The 23,840-nt window shown below is 31.7% G+C and overlaps 4 protein-coding genes across 5 annotated transcripts in view; all 4 read right to left on the bottom strand.

Moving 5' to 3' along the window:
* The window catches only part of GlcAT-P (Glucuronyltransferase P), a 61,081-nt gene extending 59,507 nt beyond the window's left edge, over window positions 1–1,574 (bottom strand). For both annotated transcript variants that reach the window (XM_070644208.1, XM_070644207.1), the window contains exon 1: window positions 867–1,574. The gene's annotated coding sequence lies outside the window, so the exon portion shown is untranslated. The remainder of the gene's footprint in view (window positions 1–866) is intronic.
* Window positions 1,575–13,643: 12,069 nt separating this feature from the next.
* On the bottom strand, window positions 13,644–20,325 carry prd1 (pruning defect 1). The gene is made up of 4 exons (XM_070643868.1): window positions 20,135–20,325; window positions 16,149–20,074; window positions 15,957–16,073; window positions 13,644–15,877 (listed from the first exon to the last, which is right to left on the bottom strand). Exons 1-4 carry the CDS (start codon window positions 20,172–20,174, stop codon window positions 15,746–15,748), a joined length of 4,215 nt encoding a protein of 1,404 aa, XP_070499969.1. The 5' UTR covers window positions 20,175–20,325; the 3' UTR covers window positions 13,644–15,745.
* Window positions 20,326–20,788: 463 nt separating this feature from the next.
* spartin lies at window positions 20,789–22,849 on the bottom strand. Its single transcript, XM_070644147.1, has 2 exons — window positions 22,552–22,849; window positions 20,789–22,490 (listed from the first exon to the last, which is right to left on the bottom strand). The coding sequence occupies exons 1-2, from the start codon at window positions 22,669–22,671 to the stop codon at window positions 20,895–20,897; spliced, it is 1,716 nt and encodes a 571-aa protein (XP_070500248.1). The 5' UTR covers window positions 22,672–22,849; the 3' UTR covers window positions 20,789–20,894.
* A 123-nt stretch (window positions 22,850–22,972) lies between these two features.
* On the bottom strand, window positions 22,973–23,549 carry ND-B8 (NADH dehydrogenase (ubiquinone) B8 subunit). Its single transcript, XM_070644148.1, has 3 exons — window positions 23,364–23,549; window positions 23,187–23,293; window positions 22,973–23,122 (listed from the first exon to the last, which is right to left on the bottom strand). Exons 1-3 carry the CDS (start codon window positions 23,459–23,461, stop codon window positions 23,043–23,045), a joined length of 285 nt encoding a protein of 94 aa, XP_070500249.1. The 5' UTR covers window positions 23,462–23,549; the 3' UTR covers window positions 22,973–23,042.
* Between the last annotated feature and the right edge of the window lie 291 nt (window positions 23,550–23,840).

Here is a 23,840-nt window from a genome sequence, read left to right as displayed (position 1 = left end):
CATTACTTCGAGAAATGAACATAAAAAAAAATATTGTAAAGCGAATATCTTTTTGGAAAATCACGATTTGTGACAATCAAATATGTCATTAAATGGAAAATTTTCTTCAAGTCAACGTCGACACTTTTAAGGAAAGGGTTGTATGGAAATGATGTCTATATTAATGGTTTGAAAAAGGATTTTTAAGTCTATGGTTGAGTTACAGTTTATAAAGGATTTCAGACTAGTCTTTAATTGATGTTTGGAATGTGGCTTGCTTATCAACTGATCCTGAGTGACACAAATGAAGAAGGCTCCGTTAGGGAGGTTTTAAGGATCCGCTAAATGGAAGAAGTCTCCATGTTTATGCCATATGGCAGCAATTTATGATTGAAACCTTCTCCATTTGTGTCGCTCGACAATTCATCATCAAATTAAGATTCTAGTCCTTAATCTCTATATTTGGCTCAAAATTTAAAATGCTTGATGTACGCAGACCCTAACTTCTTCACATCCAAGTATTTGTTATCATTCATGTACCACCCTAAATCCCTCATTCCAATGAAATTGTCACAAAAAAATGTAAAAAGAATAACTGAGTAGCTTAAGAACTTTCTTTTCTTTCATTTCAGTACCTCCGGCAGATGACTGATAACAACAGAAAAGGAAAAAAAAAGTTTAAACAACATTGACAATTTCCATCAATGTCATTGCTGCAAGTGATCCAACAATAGCAGAATTGATTGTACAAAGTTTTTTTATATAAAAAAAAATCTAATTAAATTGTCAATTTTCCAGGCATTCACACACACAAAAAAAATTTGAAAAAATGTTGAGAGGAACTAACAATAAAAAAAGATGCATAATAGAGCATCATAGATACAAACCTTGAATGAACGTAATTTTCCGTATAATAATAATAAAAAAAAAGTTTGACTATAAAATGCACTGAACACAACACTGTAGTTGACGCAAATTCTACACTTTGTGTGCTGACTTTATATATATTTTTTTAATGCAGCAAGCAGAGGGAAATAAAAGTTAATCCAATTACGGTAGCAGTCAGTCACCAAGTGTTAACCAACATAACTGAGCCTTATAATTAATTTTATCATTTCAACTCATCATGTCGCGCGGATGACTTTTATTCATTCACTGATTCATTCATTATTATTATTATTATTGGAGATGAATATGATAAATAATTTTTGCACTGTTAAGCACTTTGCAGCTTTATAATTTTTTCCTTTCTTACTGCCTTTTTATATATTTTTTTGTTGTATATTGATTTTTTTCTGTGTGTATATTTTCTTCCAGCACTACAAAAAATTTCCTTTTTCCACACACCAAAAAAAAAATAAATTTTTCTATACCGCAAATATTGTATTCACTGAATATTTTGAGGATTTTATCTAAAACTTAAGTATTTCCCATTCATTATAAGACAATTCAAATTTATATTAAGAGGTTTCTTACATGGGAATTAAATAAATTATATCTAATCAATCTCTTAGACTTAAACTTTCATTCCTATGTTTTTTTTTAATCGCGTGCACAAAAGTTCTTTACCGAGCACTCTCTCGTGTTTTCCTTGTCCCGTCTACACGCAACAAATAACAACAATGAACTGAAAACTGAAAATTTTTTCGCCCCATATCAAGTCTATAGCAATATGAGAGCATGGTGAGTATGCGAGAGACTTTATTCGAAAATCTGAGAGAATAAATTCGAATATTTTTGTTCGAAACATGATTCTCATCGGCATATGCGCATTGATCTAGACAAATATTTATTGTGTGTTATAATTTCACATTCTATAAAGGCAATCACAATAAGGAAGAGAAAAGAAAAAGGAAATCGCATGGTCGTCTATTGTAATGATTGAAATTAGTATTTGACATTAAGTCTATAAGAGAGAAAATTTAATTAAATTATTGATTTTAAATTGATGAATTGCGATATTAATGTTCTACAGATTTCTCCATCCAGATATATCGATGAAGATGAATTACATATAAGTGGAGATACACACAAAAAAAAAACGAAAACAGCACGACAGGGATAGGACAATGATTAATTTACACGCAATCTGATATTGAAGTAAAATTAGGAGAGAATATGCGTGTGCTTTTGAAAGTTTGTTATGCTTTTGGTTCCTTTTTTTATCAGTTTGTTTGCTTTCCATTTCCCTTTAAATATGTATGTAAATAAGAGGGGATCATATCGACTGAAAATGATTTATTGGCAATTGTTTCTGATTACACAATTTCGAACGCTATTTGATGCTACATAGATTTATATTTTGTTGCTTTTCTCGAAGTATATTAAGTGATATTGGATGGACATAAATTGTGCTTTGTCTACATGTCCTTAATGATGTTAATTAGTCTTAAGGGAAATTTGATTGTACAATGCCTGAACACATACTGTACATACTCTGAGGACATTCATTTTGAATTTAATTTGAAATTACAAAAATAATTTAAAATTTCAAGAACAATTTGTCTGTAAAATTTGCCACACGACTGTCCTCATACTATTTTTAGAGCTCACTTAAAGTTTATGACAAGTTTATGACTTAAACACGAATAAATATTTAATTGTTGAGTAATTTTTATTTACCTTCAACGTTAGCTACTTTGTTGCCATGGAGACCACTACTTCTAGTTCTTGAAATTCAGGTAGGTTTATTGACCACAAAAACAAAATTAATGAACTGAAACACACAAATTCACATTTTAAATGAAACAAAATTTCTAAAATAATTTGTCAAAGTCAACTTTGATTAAAAATTTAAATTTCAACTAGTGTATAGGGTAGAATCAGGGATCAAGCTTTTTTAGGCATATATTTGAGGAATCAAGCTTCAGTGGGTAGGCCATGCTTTGCTTGGCACATGAAGAAGATTTTTCCACGAGGATTAAAATGTTGGTTGACGGCCATTTGACTGTTAAAAATAGTCGGTTTCCATTTGGTGTTAATAAAAGAGGTTTAGCGCAAATCTTTGTGGTAGAGTCTCCTTCATTTGAGGAGCTCGAATGTTCCTGATTTCCTTGTTAAGACCACACTTAAATTTCATAAAAATGCGCTCTAAACACCAACATTAAATGAAAATTTCCAACTCGATTCCATTTTCGGGGACAAAAATTCGTCTTTTTTCCCTTGAAATGTATCCACTCTCCAATTTATAATTTTTTATTTTCTCCTCTCTTCCTTTCCCCTCCTCCAAACACACAGCGATGTTGAATGTAAATTATTAATCATTTGCTTCCATTTACCATGCGAATAATACATATAAAAGAGAGCAAACTCAAGTTTTGATTTATAAATGAATGTATACATGCTGCAGCTCCTTCCGAGGGAGTACTTTTTAAATTTCAATCACTATGTATTGCTCATAATATCATTCACAAAACATGTTGCATTTTGATAAATGTTTCATCTCCTCATGAATAAGTAATGGCACTTTGATTGCATTTTGAAAAGAGAGAGAACCTTTGATAAATTTGAATTAATAAATTATTAAGTACACAATTCTCTATTCTAGCATTGAATGCTGATAAAAAGAAGAAAAAAAACGATGTTGTTTTTGGCATATTTTATTCAACTAGTACAGGAAAAGTAGCTTGATATTCTATGCTATTTTGCTATTTGCTTCTTTTGTGTTTTTCGTTGCCTTGAAATTTTTTTCATTTTCAAATGTGCAAGCACTTTGAATTGAATTTTTTAGTACTTTATGCATGAATGATGTTGGATGAGCAAATATGATGCTTTTGTTCTTCAACTGAACAGAGATTGTACGATGTTATCGATGATTGAGCTTATTTAGTCTTGTGTCATGGATGGAACTATCTTGTCGTTTAGATAAATTGATACAATTGGGTATAGAATATCCAAAAGATCGAAGTCGACTCTTATTTCGTATAGAAGAGTCGACTCGATTCAATACAAAATTACTTCCGGGTGACACAAGGATCTGTGTGGCACAAAGGGAATTTGACACAAAAGGGGGATCTGACAAAAGGGTGAAGGCGTGTGGTGTTGAAGGTCATGTCCCCCCTTTTTGGAGGAAATTCTTCAATTTACTAAGATTTTTCCAAAAAATTTCTAAACAAACCTTGACCATACATCTTTACCCATTTCCCGTATCTGGCTAATCCCTTGCATCCGCCCCTTCTTATGAATATTTGTCAGATAATGCCACACAACCTTAGGACTCCTTTCCACTCATATATTCAAATCTCCTTTTATTTACAAAATTAGAAACGTCTTAGACATCAACTTATCCGTATCATAAATGCCATAAAATTTGTAGATCATTTCTAACTCCAATTATAAGACGTTATAGATGAAAAAAACAAAATAATCTAACAAAATATCCAACAGAAAATTTAATAAATTGAATTAAAGACAAAAATGTAAGAAAATAAATGAATTTTGACATAATATTCAATATTTGGTCCAAGGCTAAATGTTAAACTCAATTTGAGTCCCACAGAGGAATGAAAAAATATTTTTCTTAAAAATTCTCCACCGAAATTTTTGCTCCTTTCCGTCCATTTATTTGCCAATTTATATCAATTATTTATTTATTTAATGCTATTATTACTGGCAATTCCCTAAAGGCGAAAATGCGATTTCATAACTCGGCAATCATTAATCTCCTCTTGTATCGTATTAAACGACTAGCTTAGCTTTCATCTTGTGCCAAAAAATAAATAAAATTTATTTTTATCACACAAACATAAATTCACAAAAAAACATACTAATGTATGTGTCTCCATAACACATAAAAAATTCAAGCATGACAGCATCGCCAAAAAAAAGAATTGCGATAAAAATTGAACATTTGTTCTATTTTAAATCACCATTAATCCTCATGACCAAAAATAGTTCCTCACTGCTGGCACTGCTTATCATTCGAACTCTGTGTTCTCCTCATCATAATGCAAACGAGTGACAATTTTAAATAACTATTATTATCAACTTCCATTTTTTTTATATATTCCATACATGTGATACTCTTGTGGCACCCATACTGATACTCATACTGATAAAATTCATTCAATTTCCTAATATGCAAATTTCTCATTGATGAAATTCATGCATCGAATAAAAAAATTACATCAATATTTTTTCTAGCATGAACTATACAAACCATAACTGCTGAATATATTTTTTGTGCTCTCTTGATTCCCCTAGGGATAAATATGAAGAAGCTCAAGTATGAAATGTCATTTAAAGCACACTTTTTTAATTTATTGGATTGATTGCAAATTTTATTGAGTTTTGAAAAATGAAAGGAATCTTTAGAGGGCATCTTGACACTCTTTAAATTGTTATCCTGTCATTATAGATTGGGAATTGTGCATGAAAATTGAGTTTTCAAACTATATATTGAGCTTTACGAGTAGTAAGGATAATGATATTGTGAAACCAGAGCTTTCTTTTGAAACTTTTGTTTCATAATGTAATTTGAGTATGAATGGAAAGTGCTTGTTGAGTAGTTAATGTCTATCTTAAGGTAAATTACACAATGGATTCAGTTTGTGGTGTTTTAGACCATTTTAATCTATTTTCATCCCGAGCGACACAAATGAAGAAGGATCCGCCAAAAAAATTTAAGATTTTGACATCAAATTGAAGCCGCTTCCGTTGGCCATTTTTATGGTTGCCAAAATCAGACGGTTTCCATTTGGAGTTAATAAAGAAGCTTTAGGAGGGCCTTAAAAGCTCCGTTGTTGAGCCTTCTTCATTTGTGTCGCTCGGGCTTTAAATAAAATCTAATAAAAACACCTTTGTAGGAGATACTTTGATGTCATAAGGCCATGATTTCATCATATCTTATTGCTACATGCAATAACTACGCACATCTTAAACACATCTTTATAAATAGAATTTTAAAAGTGAATTTATCATATGGCTATTTTGGGCAAGCCTAAATATTTTTAAGATCAGTTCCATTCTGAGTAGGTTGTTTAAAAATTGTTATTTTTTGACCTTCTGTTTTTCATTCTGGCACAGAAAAAATATATAAATAGTTTTGTATGTGCTCTGTTCACTTATTACGTAACACTCTTATGGGGGGGTCTAGATTCATGGCTTAGGGGGGTCCATGGAAATTGTGTTACATAGGAAGAGGAGGGGGTGCCATTTTTCGCGTTTAATGATTTTGTTTGACTCCATTCTTAAATATATTCCTAGAATTCTATACATATATTGATCCCAAATTCTTCAACATATCCAATTTCCCAAGAGAATGTCATTGAATCCCCGAAATAACTTTTCAAAATTGCAAACAAACCTACTCCCCTACACAATAAAAAGGAGATGAAAATAACCAAAAATCAAGAGCAGATCAATATTATGCATACATATATACATTGTAAAATGAGGTGTATAAAGTGTCACGAATGCAAACAAATATCTAATATACATAACATTCACAAAAATAGACCATAACAGTGAGGAGTGTAAAATGGGAGCAAGGAGATGAAAAAAATATTCATAATCGAAAAAGCCTACAAAAGCGTTTGACCTTTTCACAATAAATTGCCATTCGAGATTAAATAAAGATAAACATTCGACACATGAAAAAGCCTAACATGTTTTTTCATCTTCCTTTATCAACAAAAACAGCTGAAATATCAATATTGCCTTTTTCCAAACGCATACATATACATGAGCACGTTAGAGGAAATTTTTCAGCACAATTTATCCTTAAAAAGTTGTTGGAAAGTTGATATTATTAGCATTTTATTTGTCTGACAGTTGGAAATGTATCGCAATTTTACAGATGATATAATATAAATGAATATCAAGGTTGAACTCAATGAACGGAAATAGAAATCCTATCTAGGTGGATTAGGATGAATTTTGTGGCTTTTTTGGTTCGTCTAAATATGTTTTAAATAATTTTAAACATTTTTAAACAGGAAAAGTTTTTGAGGAAATATTGGCTTAGATGGTAAACCTAATCATAAAATTCGTAGAATTAAAATTTTCAGCATAAATGTAAGTATGAGATTTTAAAAATATGTAGAAATTGAATGAAGATTTTAAAATTAAAAGGAATACGGTGTAGTGCGGTAGCGGTTTAGTGGTTAGAGGAGAGGTGTCAGGACGAAGGATTCGGAAGTCAACCTCCCCCTCTCCTTTTTGGAAATACCTACCCCACTTTAATTCTTCACTACCCCTCGGGTTAGAGCACACTCGAATATCATAAGTCAGTTAATGGATCAAAAATCCGACACCAGGCCATCGGGACTCTAATCCAAGATGTAAACCGAATCTGGCAGCAAGCTAGACTCATAACAGCCTGGGGTCAGATTTTTAATCAATTAAAATAATCCAGTAATTTATAAAATGACCCCAATTCGACCTTTATCATCCAAGAATTCAATTCAATTTGCCAAAAATCTTTATCTTTCTAAAAAAATCCCAAACCCTCTCTCATGCGCTTCCGATAATTCATTTCCGATCAATCTATTTCACTTCTTTCTCCGAACCAAAATTTAGGGCCCTTTTTCAGTAATGCCTTTCATCTGTAAATATATAAATATATTTAATCATAACACATATACAAAAAATAACGCCCATTCTAGCCCAGTTAGCCTTATCGAATGAATAAATATGAGCATTTTGTGCTATAGAATGAATAACATACTAAAAATGTAAGCACTGCGTGTTAGATGGTCATTATAAGTGTGTCGCATGTATGTAAAAGCATCGTATTTTTTATGAAAATTGTTATTGACATGAAAATTTCATTTACTTACCTTCAGTATCCAAGGAATTCCATTTTAAATGGACCCGTCTGACGTGTGTCATTATTATTATTATTATTATGTACTTAACACACATAAGCGTATATCTTATGGAAAATGGCACTAATGGTTTCAACAATTACAGCAAAAAAATGCATACAAGCCCGAGCGACATAAATGATGAAGGCTGTGTAATGGAGGTTTTAAGGCTGTGCTAAACTTCTTTTATTAATGCTAAATGGAAACCGCCTCTGTTTGGCGTCCATATGGCCCCTAAAAATAGCCTGTGTCGCTCGGGAAGTGAACCTTTTTTCGGGTTAATATTCACGCGTGAATATTAAATCTCAGACATCAATAAAATAATTGCTCGATACTTTCATGTCTCGATTAATGAAAATTGTTGCCCTGTGGCATGAATATAATCACTATAAAGCTATAAAGAAGCAATTTTATTTTCTTGTGTGGATAAAAAGCTAATCGATATTCAATTAAAATAAGAAGAAATTGCTTACAAATGAATCAATATATACACAGTAAGGTGACAAAGTCTATTATTATAAGTTGAGAGAATATGAAGAAAATATATATTATTGAGTTTGAATAGGGCTATGTCACCTACATATGAGATTAAACATTTATGAATTTGAAGCTTTTTGTCAATATTTGGTAAGAGTATGAATGGATGAAATTAAGAACCTTTATGGCAAAGGAGGTCAAAAAGTACTGACTTAATGACATAATTTTAGGATAATGGAAGCTGGCCTCCTTCCGAGCCCATACTCAAAATCCAACCTCAATTTCAATTTCAATCCACTTTCGGAACTCAATTTCAATTATTCAATGCTCAATATTTTATTGACAGTATTAGTTTGTCTCTGATGAATTATTGCTTATTAACAGAAATATATAATAAATTTCAGTGAAAGTTTCAGAAAAGGTGATTTGCTGTCAGGCACAAAATATTCATTAATAAGCCAGCAATGTTTGTTTTCTCAAGAAAAAGGTAGCTGTAACCTTAAAATTGTTTTCAACAATTATTTCAAAGTTTTTTTTTTACCAATAAGTGCTTTAAGCATGATTAAGGAACTGAGAAATATGGAGAAATATGAATTTTTTAAATGAACTTTTGTGGTCCTCGTTTTCAGCTTTAATAGCTTGAGGATGTTGGTTTTTTAAAACTTAAGATTTTATAAAGATGAGAGCTTTGGGATGTTGGTGCTGAAAACGTGTTTGGATATTGAAAATGCAAATTTTGTAGGAAGTCGATAGCTTCCGTGAAAAATGATAGATCACAGTCATTACGATTATTGATTATAGTTATACAAGCGTTCGCTAAGGAATTTCAGATCATTGGCCTCTACCTGTCTCAAATGTCGTCTGAAACTGTCCCTTTCGCTAGCTAATTTCCAATACGAAATGGAATTCTGTCTCTATCATCAGCTTGCCTTGATGAGTTCATTGACTGTTCTTGTGATCTATTACAATCTACAAATGCAATCAGACTTGAGGACCTTAATTCATTTTGCAATGTCAGCTTCTCTGTATAGCTGAAAAATCTCCAGATTGCTCCTAAATTTCTAAACTTTCCTTTTCTTCTTAGATCCAAAAATGATTCTTTGAATCTTGCTCAAGGAAAAGGATATACAACACAAGTTCACGTGTCTATAAATGAGCTTGAACTCTCAATAATCTCTAAGGAATAAAATAGGATAATTAACAAATTAAAAAGGGTAAATATTCAATAAAAATTATTATCTAACTCGGAGTTGTTATTTGAGATAACAAGTAAATTTGAGAAAGGTTTAATTATGAATTCGTGCATTTCAGCATATAATCTTCCTAGAAAAAATTAAATAAGTACATAAACCATCATTGCTTATCCAAATAATCGTCATAGACTGTTGAATTTAGCTTAATTAGAGTAACAATTTGTAAATATTTGTCCCTTTTTATAATTTTTCTTTGAATTATTTAATTGAAAGGAAGTCGAAATGGCTTTTTATTTTGCAGTCAAAGAGATTCAGTGCTGAAAATTATGAGGCGTAAATTTTTTGATTAAATTTGTTACGGCTTCTTTGCGGACCAGAAGCTTTTTTGCTCCACAGCAGTGTTGTCTATACTTATGGAACCATGGCACATATTGGTGGTAAACACGGTATGTGGTTCCGCAGTGCACAGTTTAGACAACACATGCTTTTGTCCGCAATTTTTTGAGATTCCTGGAATTGTATTCAAGTTTGACCAAGTCAATTCCTACAAAAGGTCATTACATCCTAGCCCTTGCCAACAAAAACCAATAACTCTCTTGACCACGATTCCACGTCAATAGCTTACAACCACGTAGCAACATTGATACTAAATTTACAGGAAGTAAAGTGATACTGATAAAATAAGCAATGAAACTGATATTTTTTGATGTTATCCAAAATTGAGCAGGCATTCAAATATTGGATATCTATGATAGACCCTATAGCTACCAAAAGTCATTAAATTTACACGTAGTATAAAAGGAACTTCCAAGAACAAAATGAAATTCATTGAAAAAAGTTGCCTGCTTCTCAAAAAATATACTAACCTGCATACCATAAAATATTTCGTAGTCACGACAATTTTGTGTATTCAAAAGCAGTACAAAATGAAAGTGTGACGTAGCAAAAGTGTTTGGACAAAGTATGCAGCATCAAAGCATGTACTGCAGAAAAACAATTACAATTTAATTTAAGAGCATAAGTAGAATTCCGTTGTTTAATTGAAGCACAATTCAAGAAAATAATTCTAAGAGCTACTTGCTACATGCTTCTACATCAACTCGGTCAAGATTAATTATATAAAGTGCATTGAAATGCACGTAAAGTGCTTTAATGAGGATGATGAAAAAAAAAATACTTTACATCCTAAAACACATTTACAGTTAGCAACAGCAGAAGGGAAAATTGAAGAGGCGGAAAAATTGTATTTGATGCTGTAATAAGCTGTAAAATTTGTTATTGTTCATTTTCCCAGCATTTTCATTCCCATATACACTTAGTTTTTCATCTTTTTTCATCACTCAAAGCTGAGAGTTTTGTTGTCGAGTGCCATGAATGAAGGAATGAAGAGAAAAAAAAATTATAAATGGGACACAATTTTACAACATCAAAGTGCTTTATGTCATGTAATTTTTATTTTTCACTCTCTTGTCAGTATGGAAAGTATGAGACGAGAACCAACCGACCCAGTAATAGACCAATTTAGTAATCTTTCTCGTGACATCTAGAAATGTATCGTAATTTAGTAATCAAGCCGCAAATAACGTTCCATTTTTTTCAAAATTTCAACGGAAAAAAATAATTTTTTCAAAAACAGAATACTAATTTTGTCTCGTGACATCTAGAAATGTATCGTAAAAATGTGTTAATGATATTTTTATGTAAATTGAAAAAAAAAAGAGACTCGACGACTGAACTCCATTTAGAATTGCATTGAATAATGAAATGAGCCTCAAGGTCGTTGCTTTACATTTTAGTCAGTCACTCGTGCATCAATCTAGATGATGGCCCGGAAACAGAAAGAGATTTGCATTCACAAGGATAGAGATATATACTGGTAAGTTGTGCGTATAATAAAAATATGTATTGTTTACATGCCTCGAGTCATCACCGTGAATTTTCGTTATTAAAGTATCATTCTGTTGAGTTTTGATGAATACGGAAAGGTCGTCTGTCTGTCCGATTGTTTATTCTTTTGTTTGATGACTTGAGGGCGGTAAAAGAAAGCTGTTGTTAGAGACAATGTAGCATTTGTTATTGGTAAATGGCAGAAGTCAGTCAGTGATGGAGACAGCTTCAAATATTAACTAAGAAAGACCATAGGTCACATTTGATCGGTATGGCCAGCGAAGTAAATAGCACGAATAGAACAAATTGGCTAATCGAGCCATGGCTGACGTAATTCTGACTTGGTGCTGGATTCGGGGATTAATTCTTATTAAACTCATCAAAAGAGCTTGCCAATAAGCTCACTCTGATGGACATAGTATCAATTGCGCTCTAGTCTCTCAAAACTACACAAATGCACGCTATATTCAATGTTTTGATCCACAATATTGCAAATATCAGGTTACAGTCATGGCTTTTTGCTTTGTGATTTCAAAACATTGCATGTAATGTTTAATTGAAATGAAAAATATACAGCATAACACAAATTAAAATTTTTTTTTGCCTACTCTTTCAATCTCATCAACAGCTGACAACATTACCGTCTGTAATTTGAAATGCAAAATTATAATGAAACTGAAAGTTCTCTCGTGCTCACTCGAGCCGCACAATACACACACATATTTTCAGCTGTGCTTATGTAGCTGCCGAAATAAAATAAATGAAATTTCATATTGCATCAAAAAAAATTTTAAAATTTAATTATGATGAACAATGAAAATGAAAATTATATGCTGTTTAACTTATTCATATCAAACATTTTGAATAACTTATTATGTTAAGTATTTCTGTATGAAAAATAACAACGATTCATGCTAAATTGTTAATTAAAGTTTCAAAACTTGAGTTTTGAAATTTTTTCCTCGACATTTATGTGAGTTTATAAAGCATTTTTTGTACCATTTGTGAATTGAGACTACGAGCAATCACAGAAACTTCATTAAGTTTCAAGGTAGTTGCTGTGCTTTTGCATGAAATTATGCGATTCTATGTGGAAACCTTTGTGTTCTGTATAATTGCTTTAGGAGTGAAATTATGATTTTTATGAGACTTGTCGGTCATGTAGAGTACTTTCCATTGTGTGTCGTTTGGAAGTATATGCTCTATTTACCTATCGTGAATGTTTTTTAAATATACACAAAATTCATTCAAATCTTGTTAATTGAAGGGGTAAACAACTGTAAAAGGGGAAAATCAACTAATTGTAATTGCAAATATAATTTGAATATTAAACAACAGTTGACATATTCTCAACACTAGGTTTCAACAATTTTCTATAAAAGACGGGAATATTCCCGAAATTCCCGTTTCATCATTTTAACCAAACTTTTTTTGAAAAATTTTCAATTTTTTAAATTTTTCTATGAAAAAAATGTCGTTTAATACATTATTTATTGAATATTTATTCAAGTTTTATCAATTTTTCTCAAAAAAAAAGTTCAAAAATTTATAGGAAAAATTACCCGGGAATATTCCCGACAGTTCCCGATTCCCGACGGGAATTCTGGAAACCCTACTCAACACCTCTTGATAGAATCATTATATCCAGACAATAAAAACCACTTAATAGAACTAAAGTCAACAATTTCTTCTTTATCTCCTGTAATAATTTACTTACCTACCTCAAAATCAACATTTCATTGTGTTAATTTCAATAATTTGTCAAGTTTGGAGTGCAGTTTATCTTCATTTCCATTTGTTGTATATTTTAGAATTTTTTTATTATCAGATGAAGACTGAATAATGAAGACAATATTGTCAACAAGAATACAAAAAACACCTGAAAGAACTCAATTTTTCAAAGCTGACTGTGGATAATAAAATTTAAATTTAGAAAATTTGTTTTTACCTCAAACAATAAACTTTTTTTTGGCATTGCAACAATTGAGTTGAAGTACAAGAAATGGTTGTAAGAACAAAAACTTAATCTTGTTGCAGTAAAAAAGACCAAAACTTTTTATGCTAATCTAAATATTGAAATCTTTAAGTGGTTTGCTTATTTAACATAAATCCACTCTTGAGAAGCTCTCAATAATTTACAAAAGCTTATATGATCCTCTAAAAAATATTCGAACATAAGGCAAAATGCAGTCAAGTGAACAATACTCTCTCAAGTATACTCAAAAGTTTATTCACTCTCTGCATGCATACATTTATGACTATTATGAAATTTAACAAAACAAACAGAAAAAAATGCAATATATTGTGTTTTTTTGTGTAGGTATCGGGGGAACCACATGAAATATTATTTTATTTACTTGTTGTTTTGATATCTTTCCATGGTTACAAGAATTATTTTCTTTTATATCCGTTTTGTCACAATTTGATTATGTCAATTTCTTCCTTCCCAGAAAATCAAATTATCCGCTTAAAAATGTAATTTTTTATAGATTTTTATTATTCAATTTCTTCATACATGCTTTTATATTATTTTTTGCAGTATCTGACAAACTTGTTTTGATCTATGGCACACATTAGAGTTTGAGTGATTCAAATTATTCTTGGTATCTGATGTTTCCAAGAATTTTATTAGACACTGAATAATCTAATCTTTGACTAAAAAGAGTTGTGTTAATGATCAACTGAACCAAATCCGCATGACCTACTCCAGATCAGGTTTTCGCGTCTAAATTTAGCTTGTATATACAGCTACGCCTATGTACCCATAAATAAGGCAAAATAATAGCACCTCCCTTTAATTTTGTTTTCTAAATATCGTCAAAATCATGTCTAGACTCAATTTCTCTTTCATTGTGTGCCATAAACAAATGTTGACCAGACACTGCTTTATTATAGGAACGAAACTTTGGAAATAAATTGATGGATTTATTTTTTTTATCTTTTTCGATCTCATTTTCTTTTTCATTTTTCGATATTTTTTATATGCAATTCACATCTATATAGGTAGATATAGATATATCCAATTTATTGTCGAAAGATCATGGTGTATGTGCTTGTTATTGTTAGAATTGAAAAGGAATATATTGAGGGGTAGGGAGAATAATAGATTGATAACATCGTTTATTTGTTTTATATGACATTATAACACCAAAAAACAGAAAAAAGGAATGAGAGCACTTTATATATATTTTTTAAAATGGATTCGAATTTCAAATATTTTTTTTTATTCAATTTCATCTTTTGACATTATACAATTTTTATCATCTGAACTTTGGTTGTTTCTCCGACTCCCTTTTTGGTTTTAAGAGAATATTTGCAAAATACTTTTTATATAGATTTATTTCCTTTTGATTATTATGCAGCATTAGAAAGCACAGAAAGCATGACTCGAAATATTTTTTCCCTCAACAATAAAAAGTATTTATAAACATAATATTAATTTGGTATTTATATCCTCTTTATTGAGGGTAGAGAATGCAGAATGCAGAAAGGAAGCAAAAAAGAAAGGAATAGCACAAAGCAATAAATTTCACATTTATATGAAATATATATTTTTTTTTCAGCAATTCTACATTCAATTATACATTATTATAAATATATATCTTGTTGCCATACATAGTGATTCATTTGTTACGAATAATGTCATAAGCGTATATAATTCATAAACTTTTTCTTTTCCTTTAGAAAATGTCGAATGTTTGACTAGAACTTTTCCTTTTTTTAATACTATCGTATCATGTCTTTTATGTTCATTTTTGAAAAAATGTAAATAAATAAATTACACATAGCCAAAACTATAAAGTTTCTTCTTACTAAAGAGCATTATTGTGAGACTCTCTTCTCTCTACGTTTTATAAATGTAAAGTCTAATAAATAAGTTTCGAAAAGTTTAAGGGCATTTTCTGTTGTATAACTTTCTTTTTCTTTGAATTATTAGCATATTTTCTCGTGGTAGTGCATTTGATTAATACTTTTTTGGCTAGAATGTCTTTAAAAAAGGCTATAATTGAACTAAGCAGAGTACTAAAGTTCGGGCAAATTAAGTAGATATTCAATATTATAAGCAATTGTTAGTCTAGACAAAGTTTGTCTTGTTTAAACAACCTTGCTCCCAAATACCTAGGCTTAGGCATTCTCAATCATGAATATTGGCATTAGCTTGAATAAATACCACTTTAAGTCAGATCTTTGTATGAAATAACAATAGATAGTTGACTTATAATAAATTTGATCAAAACTCATGAGTTCGAATCTCAAAAATATAATAAATAATCAAACCGATTAACACACAATAATTTTTTTTTGATACTAACTGAATCTTTTTTTACAATCCTACGAGAAAATGTACCATCGTAACTACATTAAGTCAATAATTCACTTATCATTTTACTGTCAATCTCGTTCTTACTTGGAAATGTTAAGAACAGCACTCAGTAACGGATCCCATGAGTGATTCAATTCAACAAATAACTTTTCGCAATGCTTCTGTTGTGGACAATCATTCTCGGTTGCAATGCTGATGGGGAAAACTTCGTCCTAGATTTCATTTTTTTTATTAAAGAATAATTAAAAATTAATAATTCATTCATAGAAATGACATAAAAAATCAATTTACCATTTTTGTATGCCATAAACTCTCGAGTGCTGAGAGAAATCTTTGCATTTCTGAGCTTGTTGAGAAGAATAGAACCAAATCGTCAAAGTTTTCTCGAACTTCTTGACACAAAAATTCCTATTTATAATGAAAATAAAAAGAAGAATTGAAATTGATTTTTGTGGATACAATTAATTGAAATTTTATGCTTACCAAAATACACCACCAACTTTCCTCGTCCTGAGAAATTTTGATTGAAATAAGTTCCTCAATGGAAGCACAAGTGAGTACTTCAATTCCAGAATTTTTGCCATAAAAACTTGTCATATTAGTATGACTTTGACTTTCATCATAATTAGTTTTCTTTGATAATTTTGTGGGTGTGCTGCACATCGTAGAATTAGAGCGACAACTTCGACTCGGTGTGCTTGCACTTGATGAATGAATGGAACTGACTTCACTTGATGTATCTAATATTGTTGAACTACTCAACTTTCTGGTTAAATTTGGTGCACTATTCTCTTTTGTGAAAAAGGTACGATGAGGCGACAGAATGACTGGTTGTTGGAGAGTGACTCGCCTTAAAGGCGATGAGAAATCTTCTCGTAATGTTATTAAATGATTTTCTGTCATGATTAAAGTACATCCAAGAATTTTTGGTTTTTCATTGATATCAAAGAATCTGCTTGCTGCATGTACGACCGACTGAAGCCAATCTGAACATACATACTCATCTGGGGCTGCTAGTTGCAATGAACCAGTACGAAGTAAAATTTCAAAGCAATGTGGTCTATTTGATGACAAACACCTTCGAGCACCTTGACATTCATTTGGTAAGCTAACAGCCCAATTTGGTATCCTCTGGGTTGGATCATTAAATAAATAAAGAACGCTAGCTTTCAACATAAAATATCCAGCAGACCATTTTTGCACAACACCAGCATGTGATAAATTTCGATGCATGAAAAATCCTTGTAATGACGGTCCTAATGGTTCATCCTCAACACCCAAAAATGATGCTGGTATGTTAACGATTGAGTAATATTTCCATATATCCGACTTGCTGACAGATGAATTATTGCACACAAAGGATTGTAATGGAGCAAAATGATCGAGTGTAAGTTGACCAACTGCTGGAAGATAAAATCCACCACGTCGTGCACACATTTCCAAGCTTGAAATGAGTTTTTCTGCGGGATATGGGCCACATGTTAATAGAACTTGTTGCATGTCTCTTGCCGTATTACTCAATAATACAGTATTTCCCATCGGTCCCATAAGTATAACATCAAGTTCGGCATATGGCAAGACAAACTTGTTACAAAGTTCATTACGTATCAATTCAACGACATAAATAGTTTTATCAGTCAGGAATACTACAACAGCACACATGTAACCCTCATTACTGTAACCAGTGTAAAGCTTAAAAGCTTTCATTAGTACTTCACTTCTATCTCTAAATATCTTGAGATTCTTCTTATTAAATAATTCAATTCGAATTTCTCCGATACCGCTCTCGTACGATAAATCTTCATTATTTGAACACACCGATGACCGATTACTCTTACTTCCACTACATGACTGTTGTTCCTCTTCATATTCCAAACTATTACAACCCATCTCAACTTCCATATCAATTTCAGCATTAAGGTCCTTTATCACCGACTCATTTCTTGGCTTTACTCCCTTCACATAAAGATTTCCACCGAATAATTTCGTTTCATTTTTCAATTTAGCCTGAAAGAAGCTATTACGTTTGATGGATGCCTCGAGAATTTTCTTTTGTGTCACATTCCTTAAGAATCGATTGATGAGAGAAGTTTTGGAAGATGTCGATGTTGTCGATGATGTCATTATAGATGGCAATTTTAGATAATAGTTACTCGTATTCGGGTTATTTTCTATATCATTTTTTACGTCTGAGTAATCAACAATGACAATATCATTGCCACAATCTAAAGTTTTATCTGTATTTTCTGTCGTTATGGTTAGAATATCATCAAACTCATCCGAGAGTATATTATTCGAATTTTTCACACTTTGTAAATTTGATCCGAAGAAATCTCGATTAAAGAGATCTGGACTCATTCGTGCTTGATTAATTCTCTCACGACTAGTGTCTACTTTTCGAAGAGGCGATGAAATATGTCGCGATGATTTTTTACTTGTCATTTTAATATCATAATTTTGCGGTAAGCTTGCACTTGTATTGGAGCTAATGTCGGAGATGATTGATGAATTTTTATCACTTGATATTGACGTTACACTTGACTCCATTAAATTTTTAGACTTTTTGTTCTCATCTTCATCAATCTCATCGACATTGTCGATGATGTCTTGTTCATGGTATGCTTCCTTCTCCACATCGATAATACCTCGATCATTGTCAAGTTTATTTGGCGCATTTCCAGCAATTGAATTTAAAATGTTGCTAATCTTTGCTTTAAATGGATTGTAATTTAATGGAGATGATGATAAGATTGTTGAGGAAGAATCTTGAGAGCTTTTCCGCACATGTGGAATTTCAACTGTACCCGTATGTTCAAATACTGTGCTTTCACAATTTATGATATACTTATTACGTTGTGGATTGTTTCCACATGACGAGGTTAAATCCTCATCTGCTTCCTTTTCTTCAATTGAGCTATCAGTCTTCAAGCTATTCTTCCGACTGTTTGAATTACTTGGGGCAAAGAGATCGTCTTCATTTGCTCTACGTAATTGTTCATCTACATTGTGCACAAAGTTTTTGTTTTGTTTGCCAAAACCACCATCAAGACTCTTCGAAAGACTTTGAACTTTCTCAGGATTTGGTTTGAAGATACCGACTTTGTGCAAGAATGAGAAATCTTTCTTTGGTGATTGTTGCTCTTGTGCCTCTGGGGCTTCCTCTGATCCTTCCGGAACGCCTCTCTCAGGATATGATATTCCAAGGAAGTCTTTTAATGAGCCAATTATCATCTTTCCATTGTCTTTAATCACACTTGAGCTTAATTGATGAATATTAAATTTCTTAACATTTGATTCAAATGAATTTTCTTGAATTATTTCAGTTCTTTTACTTTTCTTCAAACAGCTAGTCTTTGGTTTCTTCTCCTTATTCCATACAGATCTCTGTTGGATATTTGGCTCCGAAAAATAACATGTTCCTTTGCCAATTTCAATTCCATTTTGTGAACTCTCGATACAGTCACACGAACTTGATTTAGATTGCTTATAATTACATTTTTCATCTGACTTTGTGTCGTTGCTACAGCTGCTACTGCTGTTATTCGAGTTATTCTCACTAGAACTGCCAGACTCAATAGACGATGAGCTTGAACATGTACAGCGATAAAATCTTTTCGCATTTAATGGCGGATATTCAAATATACCAGATTGATCATATTTTACAGTTTCCATATCGTCATCATCTTGAACGTCTGTTTTACCATAATCGAGTACTTCAGAGCATGCATTACGATACACGTGAGTTCCTGATTGGTTTTTTCTATCGTCATAGGTATCAAGTTCTTCATTATTATATTCAGAGCACCATGAGTATCTGGTCGTTTTAGCATTTCGTCCTTTATATGTTATAAATCCATGTTCAATGTGAATATTATCAGTTCTTGTGCTATTTAGAATATCTTCGTGGAATGAGACGCGCTTCTTTGGCGCTGATTTTGATTGCTTCTTAATCTTTCTTCGGTAAACAATTTCAGTATTTTCTGTGTCGAATGTTGAATGTATGCTTGACATCATGTCAGCATTGCAAATTGATGAAGTAATATCTGGATGTTGTGCAGCACATGCTACATCTACTATTGTTTCATTATCTTCATTATTATTTTCTATATCACTTTTAGATAGAGTATTTTTTGTAGCAAAAGCTAAGAGATCAGGAAGTGCCGATGCTGATTCAGATGCAAGTGGAACAATATCATTTGATCCTCCTTTAACACCATCATTTGCTGATTCAAAATCTAATACGGCACTTGATATCATGGAATCATTAAGGTCAGTTTCAGAATCCAGTAATTGCACCCCTGAATCTTGTGTAGGGGAATCTGCATCGTCATTTAAACTACTTGTCATTTTCTGCTTTACATCTTTATCATTAATAGTTTTTGTGGATTCTTGTGGTGCTGCAGCAGCATCTATAAAATCATTGACATAAGTAACCAAAGGTTTCATGGAAAAATTCAACATTTTCTTACCATTAACTTTTGGAAAGTCGTAGTTTTCAAGATCACACATTTTAACTAGATTTACCTAACTTCTTTTTAAGCCTTTGTTATTATAGCACTAATTAGTAAATTTAAACATAATTTATAATTTAATTAAGGAATAATGAAAGAGAAATTTTAAATTTTCACTTCAATTTTTTTGTTTCTTAAAAATCAATAAGAAAAGGTGTCACTTTATATTGCCCAATAGCTGCTTTTGAATATTCTCGTAACGGATTTCTTATGAGTTTTCTGTTTTTAACTTAAATTGACGATGTCATGCAGTAAAATGATTGTGTATTGATAGATTTTTGTTAACTAAACCATTTGGCTGTTGAGATTTCACGCAAATAAAGTTTATTAAGGAAGAAAGTTTACGCAAAAAAGTTTCCCAAAAATTGTTTTGGAGAATTAGCACAGCACAGTTTTAGCAAAGGACATATGCTAAAATATCAATCATGTAGGAAGGATTTCCAACATTATGTGGGATTTTAATCAATTAGTTGCTGACTTGATCTTCAAATGCTGTAAAATAAAGACTGAAAATGAATAATTATGTTTAAAAATAGAACATGATAAGTCCACTTCATGCTTGATGAATTTCAAAAGATCATATATGAGTCATAATCTTCTAATAAATACACATTCATCTTCACATCCAATATTTATTCAAATATAAGTTAAATATGAGATAGAAGCAATTTCCCCAACTTATCTAATATCATAGTCATGTAATGTCTCAGATCACCTTTTAATTATTAGTCTTACTTAATTCTCTGGCAAAATTTTCCAAGTTTGGATATAGACTCGGTGCACCAGTAAAATAATCTTTGTTAACATAAATTTTTGGCTTAAATTCGTCGGAATTGAGGATTCCTTTGCCTGCAGACTTTGCTGTTGACTTTACGAGGCCTTTTGGTGTTAGAATGTTAAAGCTTTTGTTAACTGCCCATAAATTACCAACTGTGTCGAATCCCTTCTCTGAAACTTCTCCATAAGATTCACCGTACTTGTGCTTTACAAGTTTAACCGAATTATCTGCGAGGTTTCGTCCCAAAATGCCTGCACTTGTTTCCAAACCACCATAAATAGTAGAAATAGCCTCTGCTGCTCCACTTGCGATCTTCAATGTTTCTGTCATTGTCACTTCTGCTTGTCCTGTTTCCATTCCAACTGTATAGCTTAATAATTTAGCTCCTTGTTGTTGAACATGTGGTGCCAAGAATTTACCAAAGCTAGTCATTGCTCCACCAACTTTTTCAGCTAAAAATGACGTTCCTTGTGCTGCATAACCAGTTACAGATTTAGCTACAGTAACGGAAGTGTTGATTTTATCTGAAACAGGTTCTGGATCTTCTGCTTTTTGCATTTTTGACAGAATGTATGGAGTTGAGTAATCAATAAATTCGCCTGTTTTTTGTGCACTTTTAACCAATCCTTTTGAGATCCAGAAAGCACCAGAAACAATATTTTCTGACAACTTGTCACCTGTCGATCTTATAATTTTGGACGGTTCCCCGATTTTTGTAAAATCACCAAATTCAATTTCTCCATCTTCTTTAACAACACCTTGTAAAATAGTCACCAAAATATCTAATACAATATCATCATATTCCTCAGAAATTATCATTCCAATGGCAGACCCATCATTACTTTGTAAATCTGGCAAGACAAATGCTTTAAATTTTGTACGAAATAATGGAGAAACTCCTGGAATCAATGGATAAACAAACGATGGATCTTGTTGCTGTTCTTGAGCATCCTTTTCATCTCCTTTAGATGTAGAACATTCTCCATTCTCAGCAACTTCCTGTCCAATTTCAATCGATGTTTCTGACTTTTTAATGAGCTGCAAAAATATAGTTTCGTCGAGATTCTTCTGAAAATCAGACCCAAGTCTTATGATTCTAAGGACAAAGTCCTCAAGTGAGCTAACGACTTCTCCATTGGCCTCAATATAATACAAGTGGACTCCATCACAGCAAAATAAAATCTCCAATATATTGTCAGGGGTTTCAGCACTTTGTTGGACTTTCCCAATGTTCTTCAAAACACTCTCAAGTTCATTGTATGTTCTAGCACGACTTTTTGGCGACTCAGTGGCTGTTGTGTCTTCTAGTTTTCTTTTCCTCATAAAATTCTCATTATCTTCATCTTCTTTACGACGATAAATGGTTCCTATGCGTAGAAGAATCTCTGACCTTTGCATTTTGAAGTTGTAGATTATTTTCTTCAGATCCTTTATCTTGTCATTGATTTCATCAGAGTCTTGAGTATTTGGAAAGGAAATTGGTAAATTCATTGCCTTATCAATCAGCTCTATTGTTGTTTTGTATGTCTTCAGTGCCTACGTAAATTGTTAGTTCGTTTCAAATTACTCATTACTAAGCAAATATCAAATTACTTACCGACTCTTCATCGACTGTCTCTTGTTCAATGCCATTTGACAATAAATTTAAGCATTCTTCGTAAATTTTCTTAAAATTATTGAAATTGGCATTGAATTCTTCTATATCTGATGAGCTCATGTTGCTAGCATAAATTTAAAATTGTTTTTATTCAACTATTTCGCAACAATTTTAAATTATTGATTTTTAATACTTTTACAAGTAGATTTCACAAATACTTTATTTCCAACGTGTAAATTCGACTACTTAATCATCAGAACTAAAGTTTGCAGCTTATAACAAGCTGTTATTGTCGATTAAAATAATTAAAACTTATGAAGCAACTCAACAACAAAAAAATATTTTTTAGTAACAATTCAAAAATATTTTGACCGTTAAATGAAAAATCTGTGTCAGACAGACAAGTAGGCTAATGACAACATTTTTTTACGTTTTCTTTGTAATTAATTTATTTTCACTGATTTTGAATATAATAACACTAAATGACAATCTTATTTGATGTTCTCAACCATCTTAAGGATCGCATCGGCTGAAACATTAGTCAAAGGAACGCTTTTCTCCTTGCCAAGCTCTGAAATTCATAAACATCCATGAGATCCAGAAAATATTTATTAATTGAAGTTTTTATGACTTACCAAATCTTGTCCATAATCTTGGCTGTACGCCACTACATTCTCTGACAAGGATCGGCAATTTTGGATTATCTTTTTTGATATTCACATAGTGTTTTTGTACAAATTCACTAAAATTTAAAACATTTAAGAAGTAAACAAAAATGTTGTTGCATAATAAGACACAAAATTGATATTTACCGAGCTCCCTGTGATTCTGGACTTGTCTGACATAAATGGAGGCGAAGTTCCTTGACTTGTGGACCAAATTTCAGATTTCTAATGAGCGACAAACGCATTTTTCCGATGTTTTTCTTATTTTCTTCCGGAAAATATTTTCGCTTCAACTGTGGTGAATTTGTGTTGAGTTTGAGAAGAAAAATTCACCACAGCTTATTCGGTGTGTATTATGGATTGTTTTGTGGAGTGAATGCTAAATTTTATTATGTCGTTGTTTTTAGTATTTAGCAGATCCTTTGACTTACACATACTTCTAACTAGTTCGGAACAAGACAATAACACTTGTCTAAAATTTAAAAATTTAACGAATATTCAAAATTCAAACTGAAATTTCAAAGGGCGAATTCAGAAAAATTCAAAATTCTGAATTCCGTTAAAAAATTCAAATTAGAAAAATACGTTAAAACTGAGGTAAATACCTAAAAACAACCCTGAAAG

Source organism: Chironomus tepperi, unplaced genomic scaffold, assembly GCF_022539635.2.
Source record: "Chironomus tepperi strain 1889 unplaced genomic scaffold, CSIRO-AGI_Ctep_v1 contig_335, whole genome shotgun sequence".
NCBI lineage: Eukaryota > Metazoa > Arthropoda > Insecta > Diptera > Chironomidae > Chironomus > Chironomus tepperi.
The sequence above is the reverse complement of the archived record's forward strand: the minus strand, read 5'-3'. Positions and strand labels throughout refer to the sequence as shown.

What these genes read in the sequence shown, in the direction of transcription:
- prd1 (XM_070643868.1), bottom strand. Translation starts at nt 20,174, where the DNA reads ATGTGTGATCTTGAAAACTACGACTTTCCAAAAGTTAATG. An exon ending in CGACTTTCCAAAAGTTAATG is followed by an intron (nt 20,075 to 20,134) that starts GTAAGAAAATGT and finishes ATGATTTTATAG; the next exon opens with ATGCTGCTGCAGCACCACAA. An exon ending in GTTTATGGCATACAAAAATG is followed by an intron (nt 15,878 to 15,956) that starts GTAAATTGATTT and finishes AATGAAATCTAG; the next exon opens with GACGAAGTTTTCCCCATCAG.
- spartin (XM_070644147.1), bottom strand. Translation starts at nt 22,671, where the DNA reads ATGAGCTCATCAGATATAGAAGAATTCAATGCCAATTTCAATAATTTT. An exon ending in AGACAGTCGATGAAGAGTCG is followed by an intron (nt 22,491 to 22,551) that starts GTAAGTAATTTG and finishes CAATTTACGTAG; the next exon opens with GCACTGAAGACATACAAAAC.
- ND-B8 (XM_070644148.1), bottom strand. Translation starts at nt 23,461, where the DNA reads ATGCGTTTGTCGCTCATTAGAAATCTGAAATTTGGTCCACAAGTCAAG. An exon ending in CCAGAATCACAGGGAGCTCG is followed by an intron (nt 23,294 to 23,363) that starts GTAAATATCAAT and finishes TTTAAATTTTAG; the next exon opens with TGAATTTGTACAAAAACACT. An exon ending in AAGATTATGGACAAGATTTG is followed by an intron (nt 23,123 to 23,186) that starts GTAAGTCATAAA and finishes TATGAATTTCAG; the next exon opens with AGCTTGGCAAGGAGAAAAGC.